At 27.2% G+C, this 27,246-nt stretch overlaps 1 protein-coding gene and 1 long non-coding RNA gene across 3 annotated transcripts in view; one reads left to right on the plus strand and one right to left on the minus strand.

Moving 5' to 3' along the window:
* Positions 1 to 837: 837 nt before the first annotated feature.
* Positions 838 to 27,246, minus strand: part of LOC136086762 (23 kDa integral membrane protein-like) — a 49,027-nt gene continuing 22,618 nt past the window's right edge. The window contains exon 4 of the mRNA XM_065809225.1: positions 838 to 984. Coding sequence (XP_065665297.1) covers positions 907 to 984 — 78 coding nt within the window. The 3' untranslated portion in view covers positions 838 to 906. The remainder of the gene's footprint in view (positions 985 to 27,246) is intronic.
* On the plus strand, positions 10,195 to 26,966 carry LOC136086763 (uncharacterized). 2 transcript variants are annotated; one of them, XR_010641562.1, is made up of 5 exons: positions 10,195 to 10,556; positions 23,875 to 23,901; positions 26,359 to 26,432; positions 26,526 to 26,556; positions 26,651 to 26,966. It is a non-coding gene; the product is annotated as an uncharacterized LOC136086763 (long non-coding RNA). The 2 variants fall into 2 exon arrangements; XR_010641563.1 differs by lacking the exons at positions 10,195 to 10,556; positions 23,875 to 23,901 and adding an exon at positions 24,445 to 24,811.

A 27,246-nucleotide genomic window follows, 5' to 3' on the forward strand; every position in this document is an offset into this window, starting at 1 on the left:
TATATATATATATATATATATATATATATATATATATATATACATATATATATATATATATATATATATACATATATATACATATACATATATATATATATATATATATATATATATATATATATATATATATATATATATATATATATATATATATATATATATATATATATATATATATATATATATTATTTATATATATATATAGATATATATATATATATATAATATATATATATATATATATATATATATATATATATATATATATATATGTATATGTATATATATATATATATATATATATATATATATATATATGTATATATATATATATATATATATATATATATATATATATTATCTAAAATATAGATAAATATATATATATATATGTATATATATAAATAAATATATATACATATATATTATATATATATATATATATATATATATATATATATATATACATATATAAATATATATATATATATAAATATATATAAATATACTTTTGTAGTGGGTTTGCAATGAACCTAAATAGGCATTTTAAGCGCTTTGAAGTTAACTCTCTTTGGATAACTTTCCAACATGTGAAATAGTGGCTAGTTGTCGGCCACTTTTGGCGGCTGGCTTTAATGATTCACTAATTAATTGATAAGGAAACTAATTGGACTGCTTAAAATGGTTCAATAAACCCACTGATTTTCTGCTATTGAATGATTAATTTGCCTTTACATTCTGTTTAAAAAAACATTTGTACGTAAGTTAAAGTTTGGTCTTCAGATCTTTAACTTATGTACTTATCTAGGCTTTACAATTATAAATAACAAGATATTTTAAAACAGTTTAAAATTCTTATTCTGAATAATTTCTTTTATATTAAATTTCGCAAGGTCTTGTTGACTATCTCCACATGACAATGTATGGCTCATTCGTTCCGAAGTAAAATCTTGAGCAAAATAATGCGAAACAGAAAATAAGCTAAACAAAATAAATGTAAAATTATAAGTCACTCATGAATTAATAAACAAAAACACCCAAATAAAATAACAACAACATTAATTGCAAAAGATCTTAAAGGCGCACATTAAAGGAGCTATCGCTATTGTTGGACTTACTCGAATTTGTCGAAACTTTTTAACTTTTTATTTTATACTATATCCGACTATATCCAATTTTATCTCGCATGTTAAAAGGTTTTTCCGTGTTTTGATTGTGGTTTTGTTAACGGCATTCTTGAAATATATATATATATATATATCTACAACCCTTAGATGTTGTCCGAAAGTTTTTTCGATATTTTGTTGACAAAAAGTAAAAATTAAAATGCAAGACCGGAATTTTTTTTTTTTAATAATGATAGACTGCCTGCCCCAACCAAACCCTCAGTCGATGTAGCAGCACTCCCTTGCGGGTCAGGCTATTTGTCAGTCGATGTAGCAGCACTCCCTTGCGAGTCAGGCTATTTGTCAGTCGATGTAGCAGCACTCCCTTGCGAGTCAGGCTATTTGTCAGTCGATGTAGCAGCACTCCCTTGCGAGTCAGGCTATAAGATAGTCGATGTAGCAACACTCCGCGCATGATTTTCAGTAAAAAAAAATAAAAATAAAAACATTTTATTAAAAAAAATAAAAATAAAAACATTTTATTAAAAAAAATAAAATAAAAACATTGTTTATATTGTTAAAAACATTCACAATGTTTTTAAAACATTCTGGTCAATTAAATTTGCGTTTTTGTGGTTTTTTTAAAAAACGATTAATTTGTAATTAAATTAATGGTTTTTACTTTCGTCCAACACGGAAATGTTGGACGAAAGTTAAAAGTAATTAAAAGTGACGTATATGTTGGCGTAAGAATCACTTTTTTCCTTCCGCTCTTCCCAAAGCCAACAAACTATAGATCTATATATATATATATCTATATATATATATATATATATATATATATATATATATATATATATTATATATATATATATATATATATATATATATATATATATATATATATATATATGTTTATATATAAATATAAACTTGAATTATATATATATATATTTATATATATATATGAACTTGAATTGTATATATATATATATATATATATATATATATATATATATATATATATATATATATATAAATATATATATATATATATATATATATATATATATATATAAATTTATATATATATATATACATATATATATATATATATATATATATATATATATATATATATAAATATGTATGAGTTTGAATTAAATATATATATATATATATATATACATATATATATAGGATGCGATTTTATTATATATATATATATATATATATATATATATATATATATATATATAGGATGCGATTTTATTTTATATATATATATATATATATATATATATATATATATATATATATATATATATATATATATATATATATATTTATATATAAACATGATCGTAAATCTAAGAAAATTAAATTTTCTTATAATTAGTCAAAAATATTCAAACAGACCATTTATGTTTGTTGAGGAAAAGACTTTTGCTTCGGATAAAGTTAAGACAATTGGGGTTATAATTGATAAGGATATAAAGTTAAGTTTGGTGATCACACTAATGCTGTATGCGGAAAAGTTAATGGTAATTGCTTTGCCTTTTCTCGAAAAAGAGGTTTTCTATCTTGTAAACAAGCTATTCTATTACACAGGTCAACAAAAAAAAATTTTTTTTCTGGTGCCGAGCAAACAGTTTGTTTTTTGTATAGCATTTCTCATTTTGATTTCAAATATGTAACTCTTTTTTTACCATCAGGTCAAGTTGTAAAGATATTTAGGTTCAAATCTTAAGTATTTAGGGTAAAGTCCCTAATATTGTCGAAAAAAATGTTTTTCAAAAGTATGTCAACCTGGGTCTCAAAAGAAGCGTATTTTCATAGAGATTTTAGAAAACATAAATATATTTCCTTAAAATTTATTGACAAAAAAATTATGTAAAAAAATGCTAAAGACTCTTAAAAAAAAGTCAACAGAATGTTATTCACCAAAAATACACAAAATACTTATTTTTATTACAAATGAATAACATTTTAAAAATGTTATTCATTTGTAATAAAAATAAGTTAAACAATATTAGGGACTTTACCCTAAATACTTAAGATTTGAACCTAAATATCTTTACAACTTGACCTGATGGTAAAAAAAGAGTTGCATATTTGAAATCAAAATGAGAAATGCTATACAAAAAACAAATTGTTTTCTCGGCACCAGAAAATTTTTTTTTTTTTGTTGACCTGTGTTATTTAACGCGTATATTTTGTATAATTTTTCATACTCATTTTTTATATGAATGTTTTGATTAAAATATAATGACAACTATATTAATAAAATTCATAAAAAAGCAACCCAAATGGCCCATAAAAGTTTCGATTTGTTTTTGAATTAAATGGTTAAGTTAAAAAATAACTCAAGAATCCATCTTCGAAACTTGCGATTTCTAATTTCTTGCGATTTGATGTTTTTAAATCCCTTAATGGTTAAAACTTAAACCCTGAATTAAGAAAGGGCTTATTTATAAAAAAAAAATGTTTGAAATTTCAACTAAGAGGATGCAGTATATTGTTGCTACCACCTAAAGGTTCTTACTATTACAGTACAAACAATGTGCTATGTGTTATATAGGGCCATCTCGCTCTGGAATTTTCTTGACAATAAAACCATATGCTCAAAGAATCTACAGGTTTTCGAATATAATATTTTACATTGGAGTGCGGGAAATGTTATTGTAAAATTTGTAGAACTTAAATTAATTTATTATTATGATTATATGATATGAAATTACGATTTTATGATTTTTATTATGATTTGATCTATTATGGTATTATGATGTTATGTTTTCATAATGATTTTATATTTATAAAATGATATTACATTTTTATAATGATATTAGATTTTTATAATGATAGAACTTTTGTAATAATATATTTATATAATGATATATTTTTATAATGACATTATATTTTTATAATGATATTATAATATTATAAATGTTATTAGTTTATTTTTTTAAACTACTGTATGCAATCAACTGTAAATAAGTTTAAATTTAATATTATTACTAACCATGTCATTTTTACGAATTTGTAAATTTACTTATTCTTTTTATGGTATTTATAAAGACATATTTTTGACGATATTTTCGAAATCATTTTTTCATTTTATAAATTTTCTGCACGATATTTTATTTATATAAGTTGTTATGCTAGTTTTTACCAATTTTAATGGCATTTTTACGATATTTGTGTTTGTTTGTTATGTCTATACGATTTATTGTGTTGATTTTTATTAGTTTATTTTTTTAAACTACTGTATGCAATCAACTATAAATAAAGCTATAAATAAATAAAGACAGTCGTAAATACTAAAAGTTGCTAATTTAGTTTTTTTTCACATATTTGCTTTTTGCCACCATTTCTAACTCAAGACATAGCTAAACTTGTACAAGCTCAACACCAAGCCACAAAACATATTGCTAACTTTCAAGCTAACTAACTTAACACAAACACAAGGTAACTAACTATCTTAACAAGCCACATAACATATTGATAAACTCTTGCCTTATTTTCAGAAACTATCAAGACTCAACTTAACAACGCTTACCTAACGCAGACCTTATTGAGCAATATAAAATTATCAGCAATGTCAATAAAGTTACCTTTTCCGTCCCTCACCTTTGACTAAACAGCGAGTCTTTAAAGTATAGTCTTCGACCGCGTGGACTCACAAAACAACTGAAAGTACAACTTGTACAAAACTGCGCAGAAAGAATCAACTTCCTCACCAACCGTGTTGTCAAACCATGGATTGCTTTAACTCAAAATGCGGTTGACTTGAAGAAACTGAACAATTTTAAATACGGACCTGCTTTGTTCCGGTGTCTTAAATTTAGTTAAAATCTAATAACTGTATTTCTATCATAGAATTGCTTGGTGTGCCTCTCTTTGTAAATAACTTGCAAACATTGTTGACCATGAATAAACCAAACAAAATATTTAAACTAAACTAGTATTGATAAAGGTGTGAATCTTTTTGCCTATTTTTTTCCGTAACATTGGCGGCTGCCCCCCAAAATGTTTTTAAAGGCAAAATATTCTTTCATCCGCTTCTAATGGCTTTTGCATATCAATTGGCAGCGCTGCAAGACTTTTGATAAAAAACCATGGCAGCGACCGCTCGAAAATATTTTGCCTCCGAACATTTTGGAGACAAAATCTTTTTAAGGCCGACGTTCATAGGGAGGTGATAGCCAATAATGGCTGCCTGAAAATAAAAATTTAGACACAAAATAAATTGGAGGCCGCCTCTAGTGGCATCTATCTCCCAAGTAGCTTGTGCCGCCAAATTGGAGGCGGAAATGTTTGCCTCTCGCCGGCAGATGCAAGGAATGATTTCACGTTTGCTTTTAAGTTAAAATTAGGAAAAATGTTGAAATTTGTCATCAAAGTTGTTTTTTTTTTTAAAAAACATCTTCGATTCCAACAAGGCTGCAAGCAGCCACTAATTTAAGTTGGAAGTTACTCAAAGAGAAAAGATGAAGATTGTAGAGCAAAAAAACGATTGATGACGACTTGAAGGATTGCAAAATATATGAATCAGAAAAGCAAGATGAAGGAAGCGCATTCCAAAGAACTAATGTTCGAGAAAAATAACTAGAGGAATAAGCATTTTTAGAGAATTTAGGAACAGTCACAGAAAAAGGATGAGGCTTAATTGAATGACGAGTAACAAAAGAATGAATTTTAGTAGATGTCACAAGAGACGATACTTCTTTAGAGCAGTGCCCATTCTAGGATTTGCAGAAAAGAAAAAGTGAAACAACATTACGACGATGTGATATGGTTGGAGGTTGGCTGCAAGAGCAGGTTCAACTATGTTTACAATGTGTTTTTACACCTTGTCTAAAAGAGAAAGGACATCATTAGAAGATCCACCCCAGATATGGCAACAGTATTCCATACAGTGCCGTATTTGAGATTTATAGTTTTTATATAAAAATTGGAAGTAAGAGTTAATCCTAGAGGATGCAGAGTAGATGACTCATCAAGTTCATCACCGTTCATAAATATAGGAAGATCTAAATTGTTGCGATAACAATTGGCTAAAAAAATTGAGTTTTATCTGTATTAAAGTTTACCAGCCACTCTGAGCCCCATGCTTTAGCAGAAGTGAGATCTTTTTCAAGCTCAAATGCCCCCTACAAGCAATCAGAGAGTGTTGGTTTCATATCAAGACAAGAATAAATGATAGTATCATCAGCAACCAATGCCAACTTAGATGTGAGGATACCTGGAAGATTGTTAATGTAAATAAATAGTAAAGTAAGATTGTTAATGTGAATAAATAGTAAAGCTTATTGAGTATCTGGCAATATCTGATCAAACTGACCTAGCCCTTTCTTTTTATACGTCAGTTAATATTGTTGTTGTTGCTGACTCTAAGGATCACCACTCTGAATGGCTTTGCTCTGGTGTCGGTGATTCTACAAGCATTAAAGCCCACAACTTTTACCTTTCTCAATCTGGGATTGAGAAAGGTAAAAGTTGTGGGCTTTAATACCTGCAGAATCACTAGCCCTAGAGCCAAGCCATTCAGAGAGGTGAGCATTAAAGTCACAGACAACAACAGTATTAACTGACGGATAAGGAGAGGGCTTGGTCAGTTTGATGAGAAATAATATCAAAAAGAGTGCAGTCTTGAGATGAAGGAGAGCGATATAGAACAAAGAGAAAGGCAATAGAGTGAAGTGATATTAAATGAAAGCACATGAAAAAATAGTCCGTGGATTCAAACCTAGTTTGACAAAAAATGGGTGAATTCTTATGAATGTAAATGCCCAGGCTAAGCATTTACATTCATAAGAAATATTTTAAATACTATTAATAAACTCTGAGCGGTTACAAAAGGCTCCAAATGTGGCCTCAGCAATGCACACCAAAAGTACAAACAGGGACACCGCCATCCGCAACATGACACTGTTAATACTTTGATATTTTTCAGCTGTAGATGGAATCAGCCTCTCTGAGAGCTGCCACAGAGTTCAGGAATCCTGACTACTAGCCAACATCAGAATCATAAAACTGAGTTTAAGAGCTGTATCCTCATTAGGAGATAATAGAATGAGTTGCGTAGCCATAAAAACAGGGGCACAAACAAAACCCATGTATTGCATTAAGAAGATCCACCATTCAACATCCTAAACTGGAAGCAATTTATTAAAAATACATTTGCACCAGCCTAATAGATGAAGAAAGCGCGCAAGGCTGGTCATCAGATTGAATCTGTTTACTCCTTAAGTTTTTTTCTATGAGGCCTTCTACAAGACAGTAGCTGTATGCATTTAACATCTGCCCAAGATGAGTCTTTTTATTGAAACACCATCTCTAGCCTTTACTCAACCAAGAGCCCCAAGGCAGGGGGTGTTTTAAGTTGGAGTTGGCATCTCCTAGCCTTTACCTAAATAGGCGTATCCTACAAGGCAGCAGGACATGAAGCAGATTGTACTGGGTTACATGTTACCAGTAGCAGGATAACCTGACCTGACCGTGGTCAGGTTTTGTTTTACATGACCTATTATAAAAGTTTTGATTATCTAATTAAAATAATATTTTTGTCGGAATAGTTGTATATCAAATAAATGCAAATAAAATCAAATCAAATAAAATAAAAATTTTGATCCAACTTTTAGTATATATTAGTAGATATATTTAAAACGAATGTTAAAAATCCTTTAATTTCATTTCTGCGCCTTATACGGTTTGTGCTTCGTGTGAGTTCAAATCCTTTCGCTACCAGACTTAATTTTTTTTTTTAATCTGTTCTAATATTTTAGAATACAAAGTAAAACATTTTTAAACGCCAATGGATATTGTATGCATAACATATATAAAGATATTACATACTATAACAAACGAAAAGAAGAGAAGTTTTAAAAAAGCTTTTTAAAATTTCTAAAAACATAAACTAACATAATTTATATATTTATATATATAATATATATATATATATATATATATATATATATATATATATATATATATATATATATATATACATATATACATATATATATATATATATATATATATAAATATATACATATATATATATATATATATATATATATATAAATAAATATAGAAAGAAAGAGAGAGAAAAAGAGATTTTTAAAATGAGGGAACAATTTCCTTATGAGATTTAAAAGGACTTACCGCAGTGTTATTTAAACGATTTACACAATTACACAATTAGATTGGGTTTATATATTATATAAATGTATATATATATATATATATATATATATATATATATATATATATATATATATATATATATATATATATATATATATGTATATATATATATATATATGTATATATATATGGATGTATATATATATGTATGTATATATATATATATATATATATATATATATATATATATATATATATATATATATGTATAATATATATATATATATATATATATATATATATATATATATATATGTATATATATATATATATATATATATATATATATACACTTATAAAACTTGTAAAGTAAGGTCACTTTTGTACTGAAAATATATTGTGACTCTACATGATTTTAAAATATGGTTTAATATTTAATCATACTTATAATTTCTTTTAATAACTACTAATGTTACTCAAGCAAGAGGAGTGGGAAAGATACTACACGAAAAACGGTAAAAAATGTTTTGAATGCTATTATGGTCAGTGATGGATCCAGGACTTTTTGGTGGGGAGGATAGGAGGGGGGGGGGGGTTTGTAGAAATACTTTTGAACTTTGTACCACACTTGCGTCTCCTAAATAAAAAAAGAAAATGTTTTCAATTTCTGAGATATTTTAGGAATTTTAGATTATGATGGGGGAGGGGAATAAATACCACCACTCACCTTCTCTCGATCCGTCAAAAATTTTTTACAAGCACTGCTTATTATAAATGCATAAAAGGTAAGCATTGAATGGGAGTTTGTAGCTATTGCATTTTATATAAAACTGAAATATTTTTGTTAGCAGTAAGTAACAGAACATGAAACTCTAGTACATTGCTCATTTTCTCCAATTGATTGTTTGCAAATACATTTGCGGTCGGTTTTTTTTTAATTCTTTTATGTGAGACTTTCCAAAACTGAGAACACATATTTTATTATAAACTTTTACCGTGAATATCTTTTAGTTTGTTGACTTTTTGGCAATTGAATTCAAAAGCAAAGCCGTCCTATTTTTTTTTCCTTATTTGCTTTATTTTTGATTTTATACACATGCCTTAATATTTTCAGGCAATTTTGTAATACATTTCATTTCTTTAGATACTACTTTTGGTGACAAAATTGGTTATGATGAAAGCAACATCGAGGTTGCCATTGTTGACATATTAAAGCGAGCAAAAACCAACGTTTTAATTAGATTGTAATATTTTAAATAATTTTTATCAGGTTGTAATTTAATAATAGTTGTAATAAATAATAATATTATTTTCAAAAATATTATTCTTTTTCTGTTTTTGTAATGGTTCGTGTCAATACTGGGATTTTGTTTCTTAATGCAAAAACCTTATTATTGTCCTAATGAGGGTTGCCACACGTGTTGAATCTCTAAACATATGTATATTAAATTTATACATTGTCGGAAGAAAATAAAGACTTCATTTCTTATATCAAGACTTCATTTTTATAGTTGTTAGAAATGAAGTTAGTATATATCCCATAATTCATCAAGAATCCATCTAAAAAAGACAAAAACTATTTATTTATTACTATTCCAATAAACAGGGCCGTCTCAAGGAGAGGGGGGGGGTAGGGGGTGCCTCCTCCACCCCCCCTCCCCATCCCACACACGAATTTTATTAGTCGGCAAGTTGGATACTGGAGTCGGCTAAATTGGAGTCATAGTTTGCGGTCGGGAAATTTTAGAAAACAAGAAGCTTTTTTTTTATCTTTTAGATAATTTAGTGGCCAAAAAATTTTTTTTCGCTTTAGTCGTCAAAAAACAGACACGTCCAACAATCCTCCTACTTTAAAATTTCTTTGGAACGGCCCTGGTAATAAATACAATCTCTTAATCGCGAAAGGATATATCTGTGCCAGTTTTATATATTTTTATGCAATTGTATGCAACATACTTAAAATTAATAAAAAATGTAAGATAAATGCAAGGATATTGACGAACCAACGTCAATGCGCAAAATTTTTTTGGCTTAACTTTTAGATTATCGTTTAATATTATTCTTGGGTGTTAAATCATATTATTGAGCTCATCGAACAGGATTAAAAAGAAATAGACGCTCTAGAACAATTGTTATTAATTTATTGAGGTATAAAGACAAGATAAAAATTTTGTAAGAATCATATAAGCTTAAAGGAACTAACGTGTATGTGAACGAAGACTTTTCCCGTGAAACTGTGGATATAAGAAAAAAGGAAGCGAAGAAAAGGCGATCCAATGGTGAAAATGTTTATCTTAGGTATGATAAAGTTATTACTTTAAAAAACTCTTTATTTAAACTTAGTAATAATAAATTAAATCAAAATTAAAAAGTTATATATATTTCAAATGAGTATTTAAAGGTAACATATATATACTTTTTTTTTTTTAAATGGCGGAAAATAATACTTTAAATGCTTTTGATATATCTACTAGAGAAAACACGATACTTTTAAAAATGATTTTGACCCTGACGTGAATTATTTTAATAACTTTTCAATAGATACTGTTTATTTTAATATAAGTGATGCCTCAAGTTATTTAAATATTTCATTATCCAATTTTTCATGTTTAAATTTGAACATCAGGAGTATGAGTTAAAACTTTTGAACCCCTAAAAATAGCTTTAAAAAACTTAAACTACAATTTTAGTGTAATCTGTCTAACAGAAACTTAGTGTCAAAATGGCGATGAGTTAAATTCTAATTTTTTCTACCAGGTTATAATTCAATACACCTACCCAGGAAAAACGGCATTGGCGGGGGCGTATGTATTTTTATTCTTATTTCTTTTACTTTTAAAAATTACAAAACCTCAGTGTCAATGACGCTTATTGTGAGTCGTTAACAATTGAAATTCCTAATCAGAAAACCAAAAATATTTTTATAACTTCTTTTACAGACCACCTAATGATATTTTTGAAGCGTTTGAAAGACACTTTAAAATATGTTGCCAAAAGTCATTAAATAACATAATTACTTAATTGGTGATTTTAACATAGATATTCAAAAAATTAATAATGATTCCTACGCTAACCGGTTTGTAAATACTCTACTTCAGAACAGTTTTTATTTTTTTATTTTTATTTCTATTTATTTCGTCATTTTACACATTTTACAATGTTATCTATAAATTTAAACAAATATATATAATTGCAAGCTGACTGGGGCAAGTAGAAGTCAAAATGACTTATCATCAAGCCTCTTTGTGAAATACAAAAAAAAAAAATACAATTAAATTTTACATCTTCCAATATTACATAAAAGAGTGAAATTAATAAGTTTAAAAAAAAAAAAAAAAAATTTGGTTAGAACTTTTAGAAGGTTAAAAAAGAACTTAAAGTTAAAAAAAGAACTTCAAGTTAAAAAAAGAACTTAAAGTTAAAAAAAGAAGAAATTTAAAATAAAGTTAAAATATAAAATAACAAATAAAAAATTACAAATCTGTACATATTCGTATACATATTAAAGTTTAATATGTATACGAATATGTACAGATTTGTTATTTTATATTTTAACTTTATTTTAAATTTCTGAAGATATGAAGCGCATTAAATTTTTTTTTTTTTTTTGTTTATTGTCTTTAATTTAAAGCCAATAAACAAAAAAAAAATTTAATGCGCTTCATATGCATATACATATTCAATACAATATTAAAATTAAATAAAGTACATAAAAAATTAAAAATACAAAATTATTTCGATTTTTTTAAAAAAAATGAGAGAATGTACGTAATGTTTAAATTTAGTAAGTGTTTTTATATAGTTCTTTTAAATGTAGCAATAGATTTTATTTTTTTCATATTTTCGTCAAGAACCGAATTCCACAAGCGTGGTCCCCGGCATATAGTCGAGAAGTCAGATTTTTTAAATGATGTTAGTGGGATGTAGTAATTACTCATTGAATGTCTTGTTTCATATTTATAATTAATTCGAGTGAAACTTTTAAAAAAATATTTTGGAATCATTTCATTTTGAAGTTTAAACATAAATCACAAGTTATGGTATATATTTAGTTTGTGTACATATAGAGCATTTATTTCCTTGAGTAACGGCTCGGCACTTTCGTATCTACTTGCGCCCAAAACTAATCTACTTGCTTGCTTTTGTTTTGTATAAATAATTTTTAGGAAAGATAAATGATTGTTTGCCCAGGCAATATTACAATAGTTAATATGACTATGTATAAATGAAAATTATAAATTTTTTAAACATAAATTATTTAAAAGATGTTTTGTCTTGTACATAATCCCCAGGGTCTTTGAAACTTTGTTCTCGACTAGCTTTATTTGGCTTTTCCAATTTAAATTCTCATCGAAAATTATTCCTAGTATTTTCATTGAAAAAACTCTTTTTATTTTAATATTGTTAATTGTTAGTTCAGGTAATTTGAGTGGAAGGTTCTCGGATTTAGATGACTTTGCAAACAAAATATATTTCGTTTTTTCAATATTTAATGAAAGTTTATTTGCTTCAAACCACTCATTAAGATATATTAATTCTGTGTTTACAATATAAAAAGTCTTTTTCAAATTTGAGTCAGAAAAGAAAACATTTGTGTCATCAGCAAAAATAATATAATTAAGTATTTTTGAAGACAAATAAATATCATCAATATAAATTAAAAACAGCAGGGGTCCAAGTATTGATCCTTGGGGAACTCCGCAATTTATTGATTCAAATGGGGAACATGTTAAGTCATATGGTACTCCTTGTTTACGATTTTGTAAATAACATTGCAGCCACTTTAAATTGGAGTGAACTACTCCATAATTGTGTAGTTTATAAATTAGAATCTTGTGGTTGACAGTTTCAAATGCTTTTGATAGATCTAGAAAAATTCCGAGTGTGTAACTGTCGTTATCAAAACCATTTAAAATTTGGTAGGCAAGATCAATTACTGCATGTTCCGTGGAATGGTGGTTTAATACCTGTAATTAACAAACCAACTCGTGTAACTCGCAATACTTCTTCAATTATTGATAACATTATCACTAATATTGCCATGACTTGCCAAATCAAAAGTAGAATAATAAAAACTGATATCAGCGATCATTTTCCAAATTTTCTTATAAATTACTCTTTAATTCCTGAATCAAAAAAATTTATTCGGAACATATCTAAGGCAGATAAACAACCAATCTATTTTAAATTTTCGAGAATTTTTAACAGAAGTTGATAGGAATCTTTTAACTGAGTGCAATGATGCTTATGATTACGGTTGTTTTTACGCTTGTTTTCTAAACAATACGAAAGATCCTTTCCAAAAATTAAAAAAACAACTAATTTTAAAAACTTTATTAATCCGTGGATGACAAATGGTCTTAGAAAATCATTCAGAAAAAAACAAAGGTTGTATGAAAACTTTTTAAAATATAAAACTTATAACAATGAAATTAAATAAAAAAAGGTATTAAAATTGTTTTGAAAGAATAAAAAAGCAAATTAAAAAAATTATTTTTCTAACCTCTTAGAACATTCAATTGGAAATAGTAAAAAGACATGGGAAGTAATTAAAGAAGTTACAGGAAAAAAACAATTACAAAAAAACAATCTATTCCAAATAGATTAAAGCTAACCTTGAACAAACAAATATTTGATAAGAAAGAAATAGCTGAAAACTTCAACAAATTTTTTACAAACATAGGAAAAAAATTAGCAGCAGATTTAACTCCTGGAAATAAAACATTCCAATCCTATTTAAAAAAACAAACTATGTAATGGATTAGTTGGAACTGTCTCTAAATGAACTTCAAGCATCCTTTAATGCGCTTAAAATAAATAAAATTGCCGGTTTTGATGATATTAATGTTAATGATAAATCTAAAAGCTGTTTTTGATGTTATTAAATTACCTCTTTTGTTTATTTTAAATCTTTCAATAACAACCGGTATTTTTCCTTGTCAATTAAAAATAGCAAGAGTAGTCCCTGTATACAAAAATGGTGACGATTCTATACTATCTAACTACAGACCTATATCTATCCTTTCTTGTTTTTCAAAGCTGCGTGAGCGTATTATGTATAACAGACTGTATAGTTATCTTGGAAAACATAATATCTTATACAGCAAACAGTTTGGTTTTTGAAACAGGGCTTTCAACACATCATGCAGTAAATGATTAAGCCAGTCAAATTATGGATGGGTTTGCTAAAAAAAGTTATGCTCTCGGGTTGTTCATTGACTTGTCAAAAGCCTTTGACACTGTTGATCATAAAGTTCTCTTGTACAAACTAGAAACATATAGAGTAATAAATAGCAACCTAAAATGGCTGCAAATTTTAAAATAGAACCTTAAAAATAGAAAACAAGGAATATCTTATGATTCAACGTGTACAAAGTTAGAAACAAAAAGCTGCGGAGTTCCTCAAGGCTCTATTCTTGGAACCTTACTATTTCTGGTTTACGTAAATGATATTTACCTATTTTCAAACATGCTTAATTTTGTTCTTTTTGCTGATAACACTAATCTTTTTTATACCCATTCCAATATAAAAACAGTTTTCTTTACAGTAAATCGTGAGCTGGAAAACCTAAATGACGGGTTTAAATCAAACAAACTCTCTTTGAATATCAGTAAAACTAGTAGATTTTATTTCATCATCAATCTAAATCCGACGACTTGCCTCTACAACTTCCTCAGCTAATAATAAATAACAATATAGTAAACAGAGTTTCATCACTTAAAATTTTAGGAATAATATTTGATCTACATCTCAATTGGAAAAATTATATTACGCTATATGAAAACAAAATTTCTAAAACTATAGGCCTTATGCATAAAAGAAAACACCTACTAAGTAAAAAATGTTTAATAGATTTATATTATTCTTTTATCCATAGCTACATAAGCTATTGTAATATTACTTGGGCAAGTACTTGCCGTTCAGCATTAAAAAATATATATTAGGCAAAAACAAGCCAGTAGAATTATATGGAATGTGAATAAATACGCCCACTCATAGCCTTTACTCCGGGAAGTTAAAGCTCTTAATGTCTATAAGATAGACGAGTTCCAAAACTTGTTATTCATGTTAAAATATCAAAATGACATGCTTCCAAATTTCTTTAATAACCAATTTCTAAAAATAAATCATAAATACTTAAAGAAGTGCTCTACCCATAAATTTAATTTACCTAAGTCAACTCTTAAAATATCTGATTGCTCAATTTCAAAGAGAGGGCCTCGTCTGTGGAACATAGTTCTTAATAAAAATATGAAAAGTATAACTTCAATAAATTGTTTTAAAAATATAGTTAAACAGTATTTACTTGAATTAACAGACGCAAACATCTTTTTGTATTTTTAAATAGAAAAAAAAAATCTTGTAATATTTCTTAATATATGTATTTATTTAATTTTTGCAATTTGTCACATTCTTGTTGTAATTTTGTTTTAACTTGTTTTGTATAACGAGTATTTGTAAATTTATATAATGAGAACTTTATAAAAAATATTTTACGCTTACTATAGGGGCTTGATGACAAGACTTCTGTCTTCTCTTTTCTCCTGTCGTTATTAATTTTTTTTTTATTAAAATTTTATTAATAAAAATTGTACAACAAGATCGTTTTAAAATGTTTTTAAATTTTTTTTTTTTTTTTTTTTTTTATATTGTTATTTAGGTGCCCCAAGAAGACCTAACGGTCTTGTCACAGAGCACCGCGGATGTGAATTTAACCAGAGAGTTCACGCCTCCTTCCTTACCGTGACGCGAAAATATGTCCAAGGCTCGTTTCGAACCTGGATCTCTTGCTTATAAAGCAAGCGCTCTAACCACTGCGCCACGGCCGCACTATGACGAAATAAATGTTTCTAACCTAATCATATTCGTATCAATGAACTTTTTTTTATGACTATGTTTTAGTGGTCTAAGATTTTTTGTTATATTATTATTTTTTTGCTATAAAAATTATAAGAAATATTAAAGAAATTTCAAGATTCATCACGCTAAGAGAAGTCTTAAATCCCCAAAAACAATATTGATGATAGCGCTCTCAAAATTTCAACTGACAACTAAAAAATAAATCATTATTTTTACTACTTTATTATTGCTCTGTTATTTAAAAACATTGAGCACTCTATTTTTATAATATACTAACTTAATTTATATATATATATATATATATATATATATATATATATATATATATATATATATATATATATATATATACATATATATATTTATAAACAAACTTAAAATATTTTCGATAATATAGAGTGCTCAATGTTATATATATATATTTAGAAATTATATATATGTGTATGTATATATATATATATATATATATATATATATATATATATATATATATATATATATATATATATATATATAAATATATATATATATATATTTAGAAACTATATATATGTGTATATATATATATATATATATATATATATATATATATACATATATATATATATATATATATATATATATATATATATATATATATATATATATATATATATATATATATATATATTTAGAAACTATATATATGTGTATATATATATATATATATATATATATATATATATATATATACATATATATATATATATATATATATATATATATATATATATGTATATATATATATATATATATATATATACATATATATATATATAAAATCAAGTTGTTTCTCCGCGCAGCGGCTTTGTTCGTCAAGGTTCGTGTTTCGGAGTTATAGAGTTGAGAGAGGGTGATAACCACAAGTAGCTTCCTCATCTGTAGTGGCCTTCTCGGCTTTGGGGAGGTGAATTATTAAAAAAAAAAAAAATTAAATATATATATATATATATATATATATTAGTAGAAAATCACTGACCAAAAATTTTTTTCATTTTACACTGTGTTTTATCAACAAAGATTCATCAGATTCATTCATTCAAGATCATCAAGATTAATTCAGAAATGCATTTCATCACAATAGCATTTCTAATGAATTTTTGCTGATGAAACACAGTGTAAAATGAAAAAAATTTTTGTTGCGTGATCTTCTACTAATATATAATTGCTCTGTTCCGTTAAGAACATTGAGCACTCTATTGTGTAGGATAAGTTTTAAAGTTGCTTAAATATATATATATATATATATATATATATATATATATATATATATATATATATATATATATATATATATATATAAATATATATATATATATATATATATATATATATATATATATATATATATATATATAAATTGTTATACATAAATACAAGTTTATATATTTGTGCTTACAGATAAACAAGTATAAATATATGATGACTCAACATCAACTTTATGGTGAAATTCTCTGTTAACCAGTTAATTAGAAAATGATAATTATTAAAGTTAATTAGTAATTTTTGCTTTAAACCGATTCCAATAGTTTTGATGTTTTTGAAAGTGATTCTATGTTGTCTTAAACTAAACTCTCCTTAAAAAGTGCTGTTTTTAGTAAACCCTTTTCACTCTGATACTTTTCCTTATTTATAATAATTGACCTTGTTTCGTGGCCAGTTAAAAATTAAGCTACACATTGTTTGTCTTAATGCAGCAACATTGGCATAGGAAATGAATGTTACTAAAAACACCGAATCGTGTTAGTACAATGTTCTTTTGTCCAATAAAATTCTGCATATTAGACATCTAGTTTATATAATGTATCATTGGTATTAACAATGACATATATTTAATGTATATGTATATGGTCTGCCCTTTGTTAAATCTAGCAATACACAGTTTTAGTCTTTACTTTACTTGTTAATTTCTAAACCTTTGTTTCAAACAAAAACCTAACTGTTTAAGTAGTTTCTCAAAAAAGTGTTTTGGAAAGTTCCAAATGTTTTTATAAAATGTTCTTATTTGCAAAGACTTTTTTTTTGAAGTACAATAACGTTAAAAAATTTACTTGTAATACTTCATCGCAGGGCCGTACCAGGCCAACTTTGCGCTTCGGGCAAGCAAATAAAATTGCGCCCCTCCCAAAAAAATATGCAAAAAACACATTATATATATATATATATTTACATGAAAAAAAATTAATTATTGATCACAAAATTTATCGCATCAAGATAAAAAAACAATTTTTCATCAATGTTTCACAAACTTCAGTTCAAGGTCACTTTTCTGGCTTTTTTGGAGGCAAAGGCACTAATGACATCATTAAAATCAAGTGCGTTGGCCACTTCATGTTCAATTGAAACTACTGCCAGACAAGACAAACGTTCTTGGCCCATAGTTGATCATAAATAGTTTTTTATGATCTTAAGTTTACTGAAACTTCTTTCACACGTGGCAACTGTAACTGGTAAAGTGAGGAAGATGCGAATAGCAATTGCCGTGTTAGGATAAGCATCAGTCAATGAGTATATATGAATGAGCTGCAAAATGTCCATCGGGCTAGATATTTCAAAGTTTTCCATCATGGCAGCAGCTTGATATTTAAAGCTTGCCATTTCTGACTGGAAATCTGAAGAATCTAAATCTGCCTTGTAAATTTTAGACAAATTTTTGGCTTTAGTCTTAAGTTCATCCACTGAACTTTTGGAGAGAGAATGTCCACTGAGAAAGTCAAAATCTGAGGAAACAGCAGACATAGCTTCAAACCGCCACTCAATTTGTGTGACAATGCTGTCAAACACAAGGTTGCACTGGGATCCGAAATCTGTTTCTGGTGACAAACGGCAAAAGTTATCTTCAGCTTCATAAAGTGCCATCTGCTTCACTTTGCGCTTTCTCTTCATAGGAAAGTCTCCTTCAATTCTAATTTGGAAAGCTGTTTCTGCAGCAGCTTTGATAATGTTGTCCACCCCAACATCTCTCAGATTCTGAATGGAAGCCTTCAGTCCTTTCATTTTTTTTGCTGCAATGTCAGTTGAAATGTTTTTAGACTGAAGAAGTTTGTTTTCCCGGTCAATTAAAGAAAGAATTTGACACCGAAAATCCAACAAACACAGAAAACTGAAATCAATTTGAATGATGAGCTCTTTTGCACTGCAAACTGAGACAGCATTTATCTTGGGAGTGTGAATTATGGATTCCAAAACTTGAAGAACTTCTTTTATTTGTCTGTGTAGTGGGATGATTGCTTCTTTTTTGGCAGCCCATCTTGTATCACTATTTCCCTTTAGTGAGATGGTCAATGTTTTCATCAGTTTTTCCCATCTTAAGGTAGAACTTGAGAAAAAGTTAAAGATGGCTTGAACTTTTCCAAAGAATGTAATCATGAGTGGAGAAACTTCAGCAGCATAGAAACCAACAAGGTTTAAAGTGTGAGCTGCACATGGAACAAATCTTGCAAACTCATTTAGAGAATGGATGTGAGCTTGGACGCCATTATATTTTCCAGACATATTGGCTCCATTGTCGTAACCTTGGCCCCGACAATCAGAAATGCTCAGGCCATCCTTCTCCAGTTTTTCGGTGATTTCAGCTGCAAGGCCCTTTCCAGTTTTTTCGTGAGATTCAATGAAGTCCACAAAGCTTTCCTCAATTGTACAGGTTTCTTCAGTGATGTGGACATACCTGATTATTTGGGTTATCTGCTCTTTGTGGGAGGCATCTGGAGTGCAGTCAAACAAAACAGAGTAGTATTTAGCTTCTCTGACATTTAACAAAATTTCATTCCTGACTTTCTGCCCAAGTAATTCAATCAGCTCATTTTGAATTCGAGGAGAAAAGTAGGATGTTGTGGTTTTCTTTGCCTTAACGGATGCAACGTGTTCAGCCACTAAAGGATAATAATGGCTTATCAGCTCAATTAAGTTCAGAAAGATGCCACTGTTTTGCTCTCCAATTACTCCTGTTGAACCCCGAAGGGCAAGATTGTTCTTGGCACAGAAGAAAATTGCATCAACAATCACTTTCAAGATATCTCTCCACTTTTTCATCTCTCCGTTGATAACTCTCTGCAGATCAGAATCCAAGGTTATTCCTTCCTTGAGATTTTTTTCCACATTTTTCCAATCAGAATAGCATCTTTGGTGTTTATTGCTGTTTTCGTGTTCTGGAATTCTTGGGTTCAGTTTTTTTCAGTCACAAAATCCTTTTGAAATTTCTGAAAAATTGTTGGTTTTTGTCGTTGAAAATAGCAGACAGTAAAAACAAAACAAAGAATCTTTTTTGTTGCTGTACAGCAGCCAGTAGCGAACAAATTTTTCACCATTGGGATGAATTTTTTCATATCATTTTGAGCTGAAGTGTCGCATTCTGTTGTCAAAGTCACAAAGTGTGTTTGGGAAATATTCTCTTCTTTCTTGCTCCGGCCCATGCTGAATCAAAAAGCACCTTGTTTTATCTGTCATTTTAGGCCATGTAGCTGGATCACTGTGTTGAAAGTTTTCTCCTGAGGTTGCTGAAATTTCTGAGATTTCAGGAGGAAATTCACTGTTGCCCATTTCATTTGGTTTGGAAAGCTGAGAATTTCTATCTTCTTGTGCTTCTGAATCATTTGGTCCAAATTCGTCTTGACTTTGGCCAATGAAAATCTCCTCTTCAATTAATTCCAATGGATGATATGAATTTAAGTCAGTAATTAAAGATGTAGCAGCAACTTCAGCTGTTGAATCATTATCAACTTCATTGAAAGTATCCTCTGAAATAATTTGTTTTTCCACAGAAGAGTTTGTTACCAACCGCTTCTTGAAACAATTTCTTAGTTTTGCGTCACTTTCAAGACGGTCTCTTCTTTTCTTCTTAAATTCAGCACCAGATAATTTTTTTGCACGATTCATTGTAAAAAATAATGTTCAGAAAATACAACTTTTTAGTGTTTAAGGGCGCTCTTCTGTTTGGTAAATGAGCTTTTATTTTAAAGTTCGTCAGGAGGCGCAATTTTAATCAATTTTCTTATCAACATAAAAGTGACGCCACGCAAATTAGTTTTATAATGTGAAAATAAATAAATTAATTTGGGGAATTTTGCGCCCTCCCAATTTTGGCGCCTCAGGCCGCGGCCCGGCTGGCCCCGCCCTTGGTACGGCCCTGCTTCATCGCTACAAAATAAAAAATATATAAAAAGGAAATTGTTTTCAATCAGGCCAATTCTTTTTTTCTTTTAAATACTTTATAATCTTTATAATTTTTCTTAGCAAACACAGTTTGCTAAGGTGAGTTGTAGAGAATATAAAGTACTTGAAAGTCTTTTGATTGATTTACTTTGCATATTTAGAATCGTTTTAGACTTTATGAACTTAGTTTGTTTTGGGGTTGTCTGTTGATTATTGGTATTTTGAAAAAAAAAAGCGCAAGGTAATGTCATTTGTCATATGTTCAAATTATTCATATTTCTGAAAAGTCATATTACTTATCCATCTGATTTTGTCAGAAAGTCTAGATCTCTGGTAGTGTTTTAAAATATAAAAGGCTATACAGTTAATTTCTTTTGTATACTAGCCCTTATGTACTAAAAATACAAACCAAATTAACAGCATCAATGCATTGGTTATGCATTGATGGTACTTAGTTGGTTCGGATGACTGGATTATTAAGACTGATATTATTAAGGCTGTGGAATATTATGGTCTAAAATTCCTAACATAATTTAAATAACCTGATTCATTTTTTATAACTTTTTGAATGATTGCTTCTCGATGCCTGCCAATTCATTTAAAAATTGTTGAGCCTGAAATTGTTAGTTTTTAGTAAGAAGATGCCACTTGCTCAAATGGTCAAGCGTTTAAGTGAAATGTAAGTAGTTCGGATTGGAAAAAAAACACTTAACAATGTAATCACTGGTGTTAAAGAGAGGTATCTATTAAAACGGTTTTTGATTCTTCAGTTTGTGGACATGTACTATTTCAGTTTCTTTATTGTACCATGCAATTCAAGTTATACGAAAACATTTTGTCTTTGCCAAAATAACCCTTTTAAAAAAACTTTACAGAAATCTGAGCTCAGGTGAGCATCAAATAGAAAGTTAGTCTAATTTCTTATATTGGTGGTATTTCAATTTGTTCATTACAAATGTTTTTTCATTTTTAAGAACAGAATTACGTAATGAACAAAAAATTTGCCCTTTTTGAAAAAATATTGAAATAAAGCAAAATTTTGAAAATGGTAGGTGTGGAATATACTTACTATGTTATACCGTATATATATTAACATACCCGTAATATATTAACATTTAGCAATAATTATACGGATCATGGTAAGTTCGTTTTTGGGCAAATTTAAGTCATCTCATGTTTTTTGAAACTTTTTATACCAATGGAACTTAATTAACACATTTCCAGCGGGTACTCTAAATATTATTTAGACTGGTACTGATTCCACTTCGTTGATAATTAGTGTTTCGCGCAACGTCTACCTTAGCGACTAATGTTTTTTAAAGATAATCGTAAAGATAATTTTTAAAGATAATTTAAAGGTTCTAGAAAATTTATTTTATAGCTTTAAAATGTAAAAAATAAGTATAGTTTTTATAAATGTATATAATTATTTTTCTACTGCTTACTAAAACATATTGCAATAAGGAACAAATATAGAAACGGTAAGTCCTGAATAGATTTATCAAGACCCGTATTTTACGGGTCGTTACAGCTAGTATACATAGTTTATAAACACATTTTCTAAGTATATTTTTTTATGAAAACATAAATAAATACTTGATTTTAATTGAGGCGATACTTGCTTTTTTCACAGGAAACAAATTCGATGTGTTTTGGTTCTTAGGAAATCTTACCTTCCAAACCTACTATTGAAAAAACGTCTCTGCAGGAATTTTTTTTTTTATCAATAGTAGTCTTAAGACATGAAAAATTTATAAAAGAAGCCATTTTAGACATAGTCTTATCTACATAGGGTTGGCAGAAAGTTGAGTTAAACTAATTGACGCAAAAACTTTTTAGTCTTACCAAAATTAGTCTAACTAAAATTATTCGACTAACTTTTTAGTCCTACTAAAATTATTCGACCAACTTTTTAGTCCAACTAAAATTAGTCGGCTGATTTTTTAGTCTAACTAAAATTAGTCGACTAACTTTTTAGTCTAGCTAAAATTAGTCGCAAAATATAGAGTGGCAGTTTGATAATAATAATAATTATTATTATTATAAAAAAACAGTAATTAATTCGCTAATCCTTGTCTTCTCTTATTAAGCAGTAAAATTTTCGTGAACGAAAAAAAAAAAAGGAAACGAAAATTAATGCCTTTTGTTAACGAGATTAAAAACGAGAACTAAGTTTATTTTAAAAACAAAATCTGAATAAAAACAATATTTTTTATTTTTCGATCGGATTAAATACAGAATCAAAAGGTATTATGGAGCGAAAAATAATTTCATTTTAATTTGAAAAAATTGAATTATCAGATATATATTTATTATAATATAATATAAATCATTTATGTAAAATTCACAGATATTATTCGTACTGAGTAAAAACATTACTCAGTACGAATTAATACAAATATTTTAATTGAAATCAATTTTTCAGAAATCGGAAGTATCTTCTGATAATAATTGTTTTTAATTTTATTTTATTGTTTTGCAATAAAATTTTTCAAATTTGGTATTTTAACTATTTTGTTTTGAAAATAATAATTTTTGCTATAATATTTTTAATTTTTTTTTTAGTGTGTAACAAATAACATCAAGAAAGAAGTAAGCTCTCATAGCTCTTATAAACTTTATATGATACTTTTTTATTAAAATGTATTAGAAATTTTTATTTAATTAATTTTTTGTTTTTAATTTGTTTATTTTTTAATTTTTGTAACAATTGACTGCCTGCCAAAACCAAAACTCTCAGTCGATGTGCGTACACTCCCATGGCTGTTTAAACAAGTTCGTTTAAACAAGTTTGTTTACACAAAATTGTTTGCACAAGTTTGTTTAAACAAGTTTGTTTAAACAAGTTTGTTTAAACAAGTTTGTTTAAACCAGTTTGTTTAAACAAGTTTGTTTAAACAAGTTTGTTTAAACAAGTTTGTTTAAACAAGTTTGTTTAAACAAGTTTGTTTAAACAAGTTTGTTTAAACAAGTTTGTTTAAACAAGTTTGTTTAAACAAGTTTGTTTAAACAAGTTTGTTTAAACAAGTTTGTTTAAACAAGTTTGTTTAAACAAGTTTGTTTAAACAAGTTTGTTTAAACAAGTTTGTTTAAACAAGTTTGTTTAAACAAGTTTGTTTAAACAAGTTTGTTTAAACTCCTTTAGTCAAAATCGATATAGTTAAATAATAATTTTAATAAAAATTATTAAAGAAAATATTTTCAGCAAAAAAATATTTTTGACTGAGCAATACTTTATTTGTCAATTATTTCCGATATCTAGGGCCTACGCCCTCGTCACACGATAAATATTAATAATCTAATGCAACATAAAAAGGTGAAACTAGCACTATTTAGGAGCGAAATTCCACCCAAAATTGAAAAAATTATAACATTATAGCATCAGCTAAAGTGTAAAATAAAACGCTTTCGGAAAATAACGATGAAAAATGGCGGAAATAAAAGCTCAATTTTTTAGCTTCTTTATTTGATGTTAGCTTCAAAAAATCTGAAAGGAAAACGGGTAAGTTAAAAATATTCCTGTTTTTCAAAACGCATATATTTTAAGGAACTGTAGAAAATAATTTTATTTAGAATGAATTGATTTAGAGGATTATTTTTGCAAGTCACTTATTAATTGTAAATTAATTTTTATTTTTCATATACTTCCATATATAGTAAGGTATATTTTTGCAAGTATATTATCCGGAAGAACCAATTGAAATCGAGTTAAAAAAGATGCAAAGTTTTGTCAAGTCTTCTAATCCGATAAACAACCAAACTTTTCAAAAAGGCAACAAATATATTCTCACATTAGTTAAGTTAAGTTATGCGCTTTTGTTAATATTCTTGATGCGATTTTAAATGAACACGAGTGGCAAAAAACGCTAAAGCAGCCAAAAAAAGTCTTTGAGATATAAAATAAAATATCTAAATCATATTAAAATACAATAAGCAACTTAAAAGAAGCGCTCATTCAAGTGTATTTGCCGTGGTACTCTTGAAAGCCATTGCAATAAGGTAATAGTGAGAAATAGTTGCAACTTTTTTTTATAAGAAAAGTCAACGAAAGTGTATGCAAACAATACATAACTTACTAAACTTACTAACTTACATAAACTTCAAATTATGTAATTTTAAAACATAACTTCTAACTTACATAAACTTCAAATTACGTAATGTTAAAATATATAACAAGTTTAACACTGTTACTTTCAGTTGAAAATTGCATTGCGCCACATGTTCCATAAGATTTAATCTGTGGCATTTATTTCCGTTTTATAAAGTGTTATATAGTTCTAAAATTTTGTAAGACAATATGCTTGCTTTGCCGAAGGGTTTGCATGCAGGGTTCCTAATATATATAGCTACAACTGGTCTATTTCTTTCTTTTTATTCAATCTTTTTCAATTTTTCTAAAATATGAAACAAATTGCTTTTGAAAAAAGAAGTTTCTTATGAAAGAAAGAATGTTATTTTGTTTTGCAATTTAAATAACAAAAGTTTAAAAAAAAGCAAGCTGATGATTTGAACTTGCCATGCGGCGACCTTTCCTTTTTAAAACATTTAGGTGGTTAAAAAATTATTTTTTTATAGAGGACATAATGGAAAATTCTAATTTTATATTTAAAATAAACCATTTTATTAAATTTATTTTTAAAAATAATAAAAAGTTAAAATTATGTAATATTAAGGTAATTAGGAATTTTAAATTTTTATAGCTATGTTACCACGCCCCCGTTAAACATTCTATACCGAGTGCGCAATGACAGAATTTAAATAACCATCTAAATAGTATCATACTCCGTAGAGTTTTGGAAGAGTCAAATCGGTCGCGTTTAACTGATAATGCACAAGGCATAGATAATTTTTTGTATTTCCTATTTAAAAGTTTTAAAAATTTCAGAAATATCTTTAAATCTTCTATTATCATAATCATAAATGATATAACTATTAAATATCCTTTTATTAATAAATAGGATGATTTTTTTAATTTTTTAATCTCTTTTTAAAGTTACTAAAGCTTAATTTTTTAATGGTTTACTTAATGAAATAGATTCTGTTTTTTAGGTGATGTATTGAAATTGTATCTTGACAGGATGTTAATTTTATAGATACTTATGTTGATCGTATTTTAAATACAGGTAAGTTGTTTTTTAATTTTTATAGGTTTTAAATAATTCTACGTTCATTCAATGTTACATTCAATCATGTTTTAAATGAATATAAATATTTAGTCCAGTGTTATTGTCTGGCAGTGATACTCAGGTTAGATTTTATTAAGTTAAATTTACTTTTAAAGAATCTTTTAAATTTAATTTCTTAAAAAAATTACATTAATTTTGCTTTGCTTTTTCTTTAGTTTCTCATTCAACAAACTATTTTATACAAAATGTTTAAAACTGAATAACAATATTTAGTTTGTTATTTTCATCGAATTCATCGAAATAGTGCGTATCTAATAAGTACTTACAATAAATTCGTAAAAGAACTTAAAAATCAGTATTTCACTGTCTATGTTATCTATATATGTGTCCTTATCTGTTCATGAAAACATTAATGTTTTTAATTGTACTTTTAATAAAAATAAACATTTTACTAAATCTTTTTATATGTTTTTTACACACACACTCACAGATACCACATATTTCTTAGCATATGAGATTATTAATATAGTCCGTTTTGATAGTAATTTTTGATTTTTGAAAATATAGTCTTTTCTAGGATCACTTATTATTTCATTTGTTACATTTTTAATATTTTTGGGGAAATGTTTTGCGTAAAATAATATACTTTTTTACTGTTCTTATTTTTATTTGACTGTATTCATTAAAAAAATGATATTAAAAATATTTTTTTCGTTATAATTGCAGTAATTTTTAAAATACTATGGTTTATGAATTCTCAAGCAAGTTCAATGAACCTTGAAGATCACGTTTATGAAAAAAGAACAAATAA

This window comes from Hydra vulgaris, chromosome 11 (assembly GCF_038396675.1).
Source record: "Hydra vulgaris chromosome 11, alternate assembly HydraT2T_AEP".
Lineage (NCBI taxonomy): Eukaryota > Metazoa > Cnidaria > Hydrozoa > Anthoathecata > Hydridae > Hydra > Hydra vulgaris.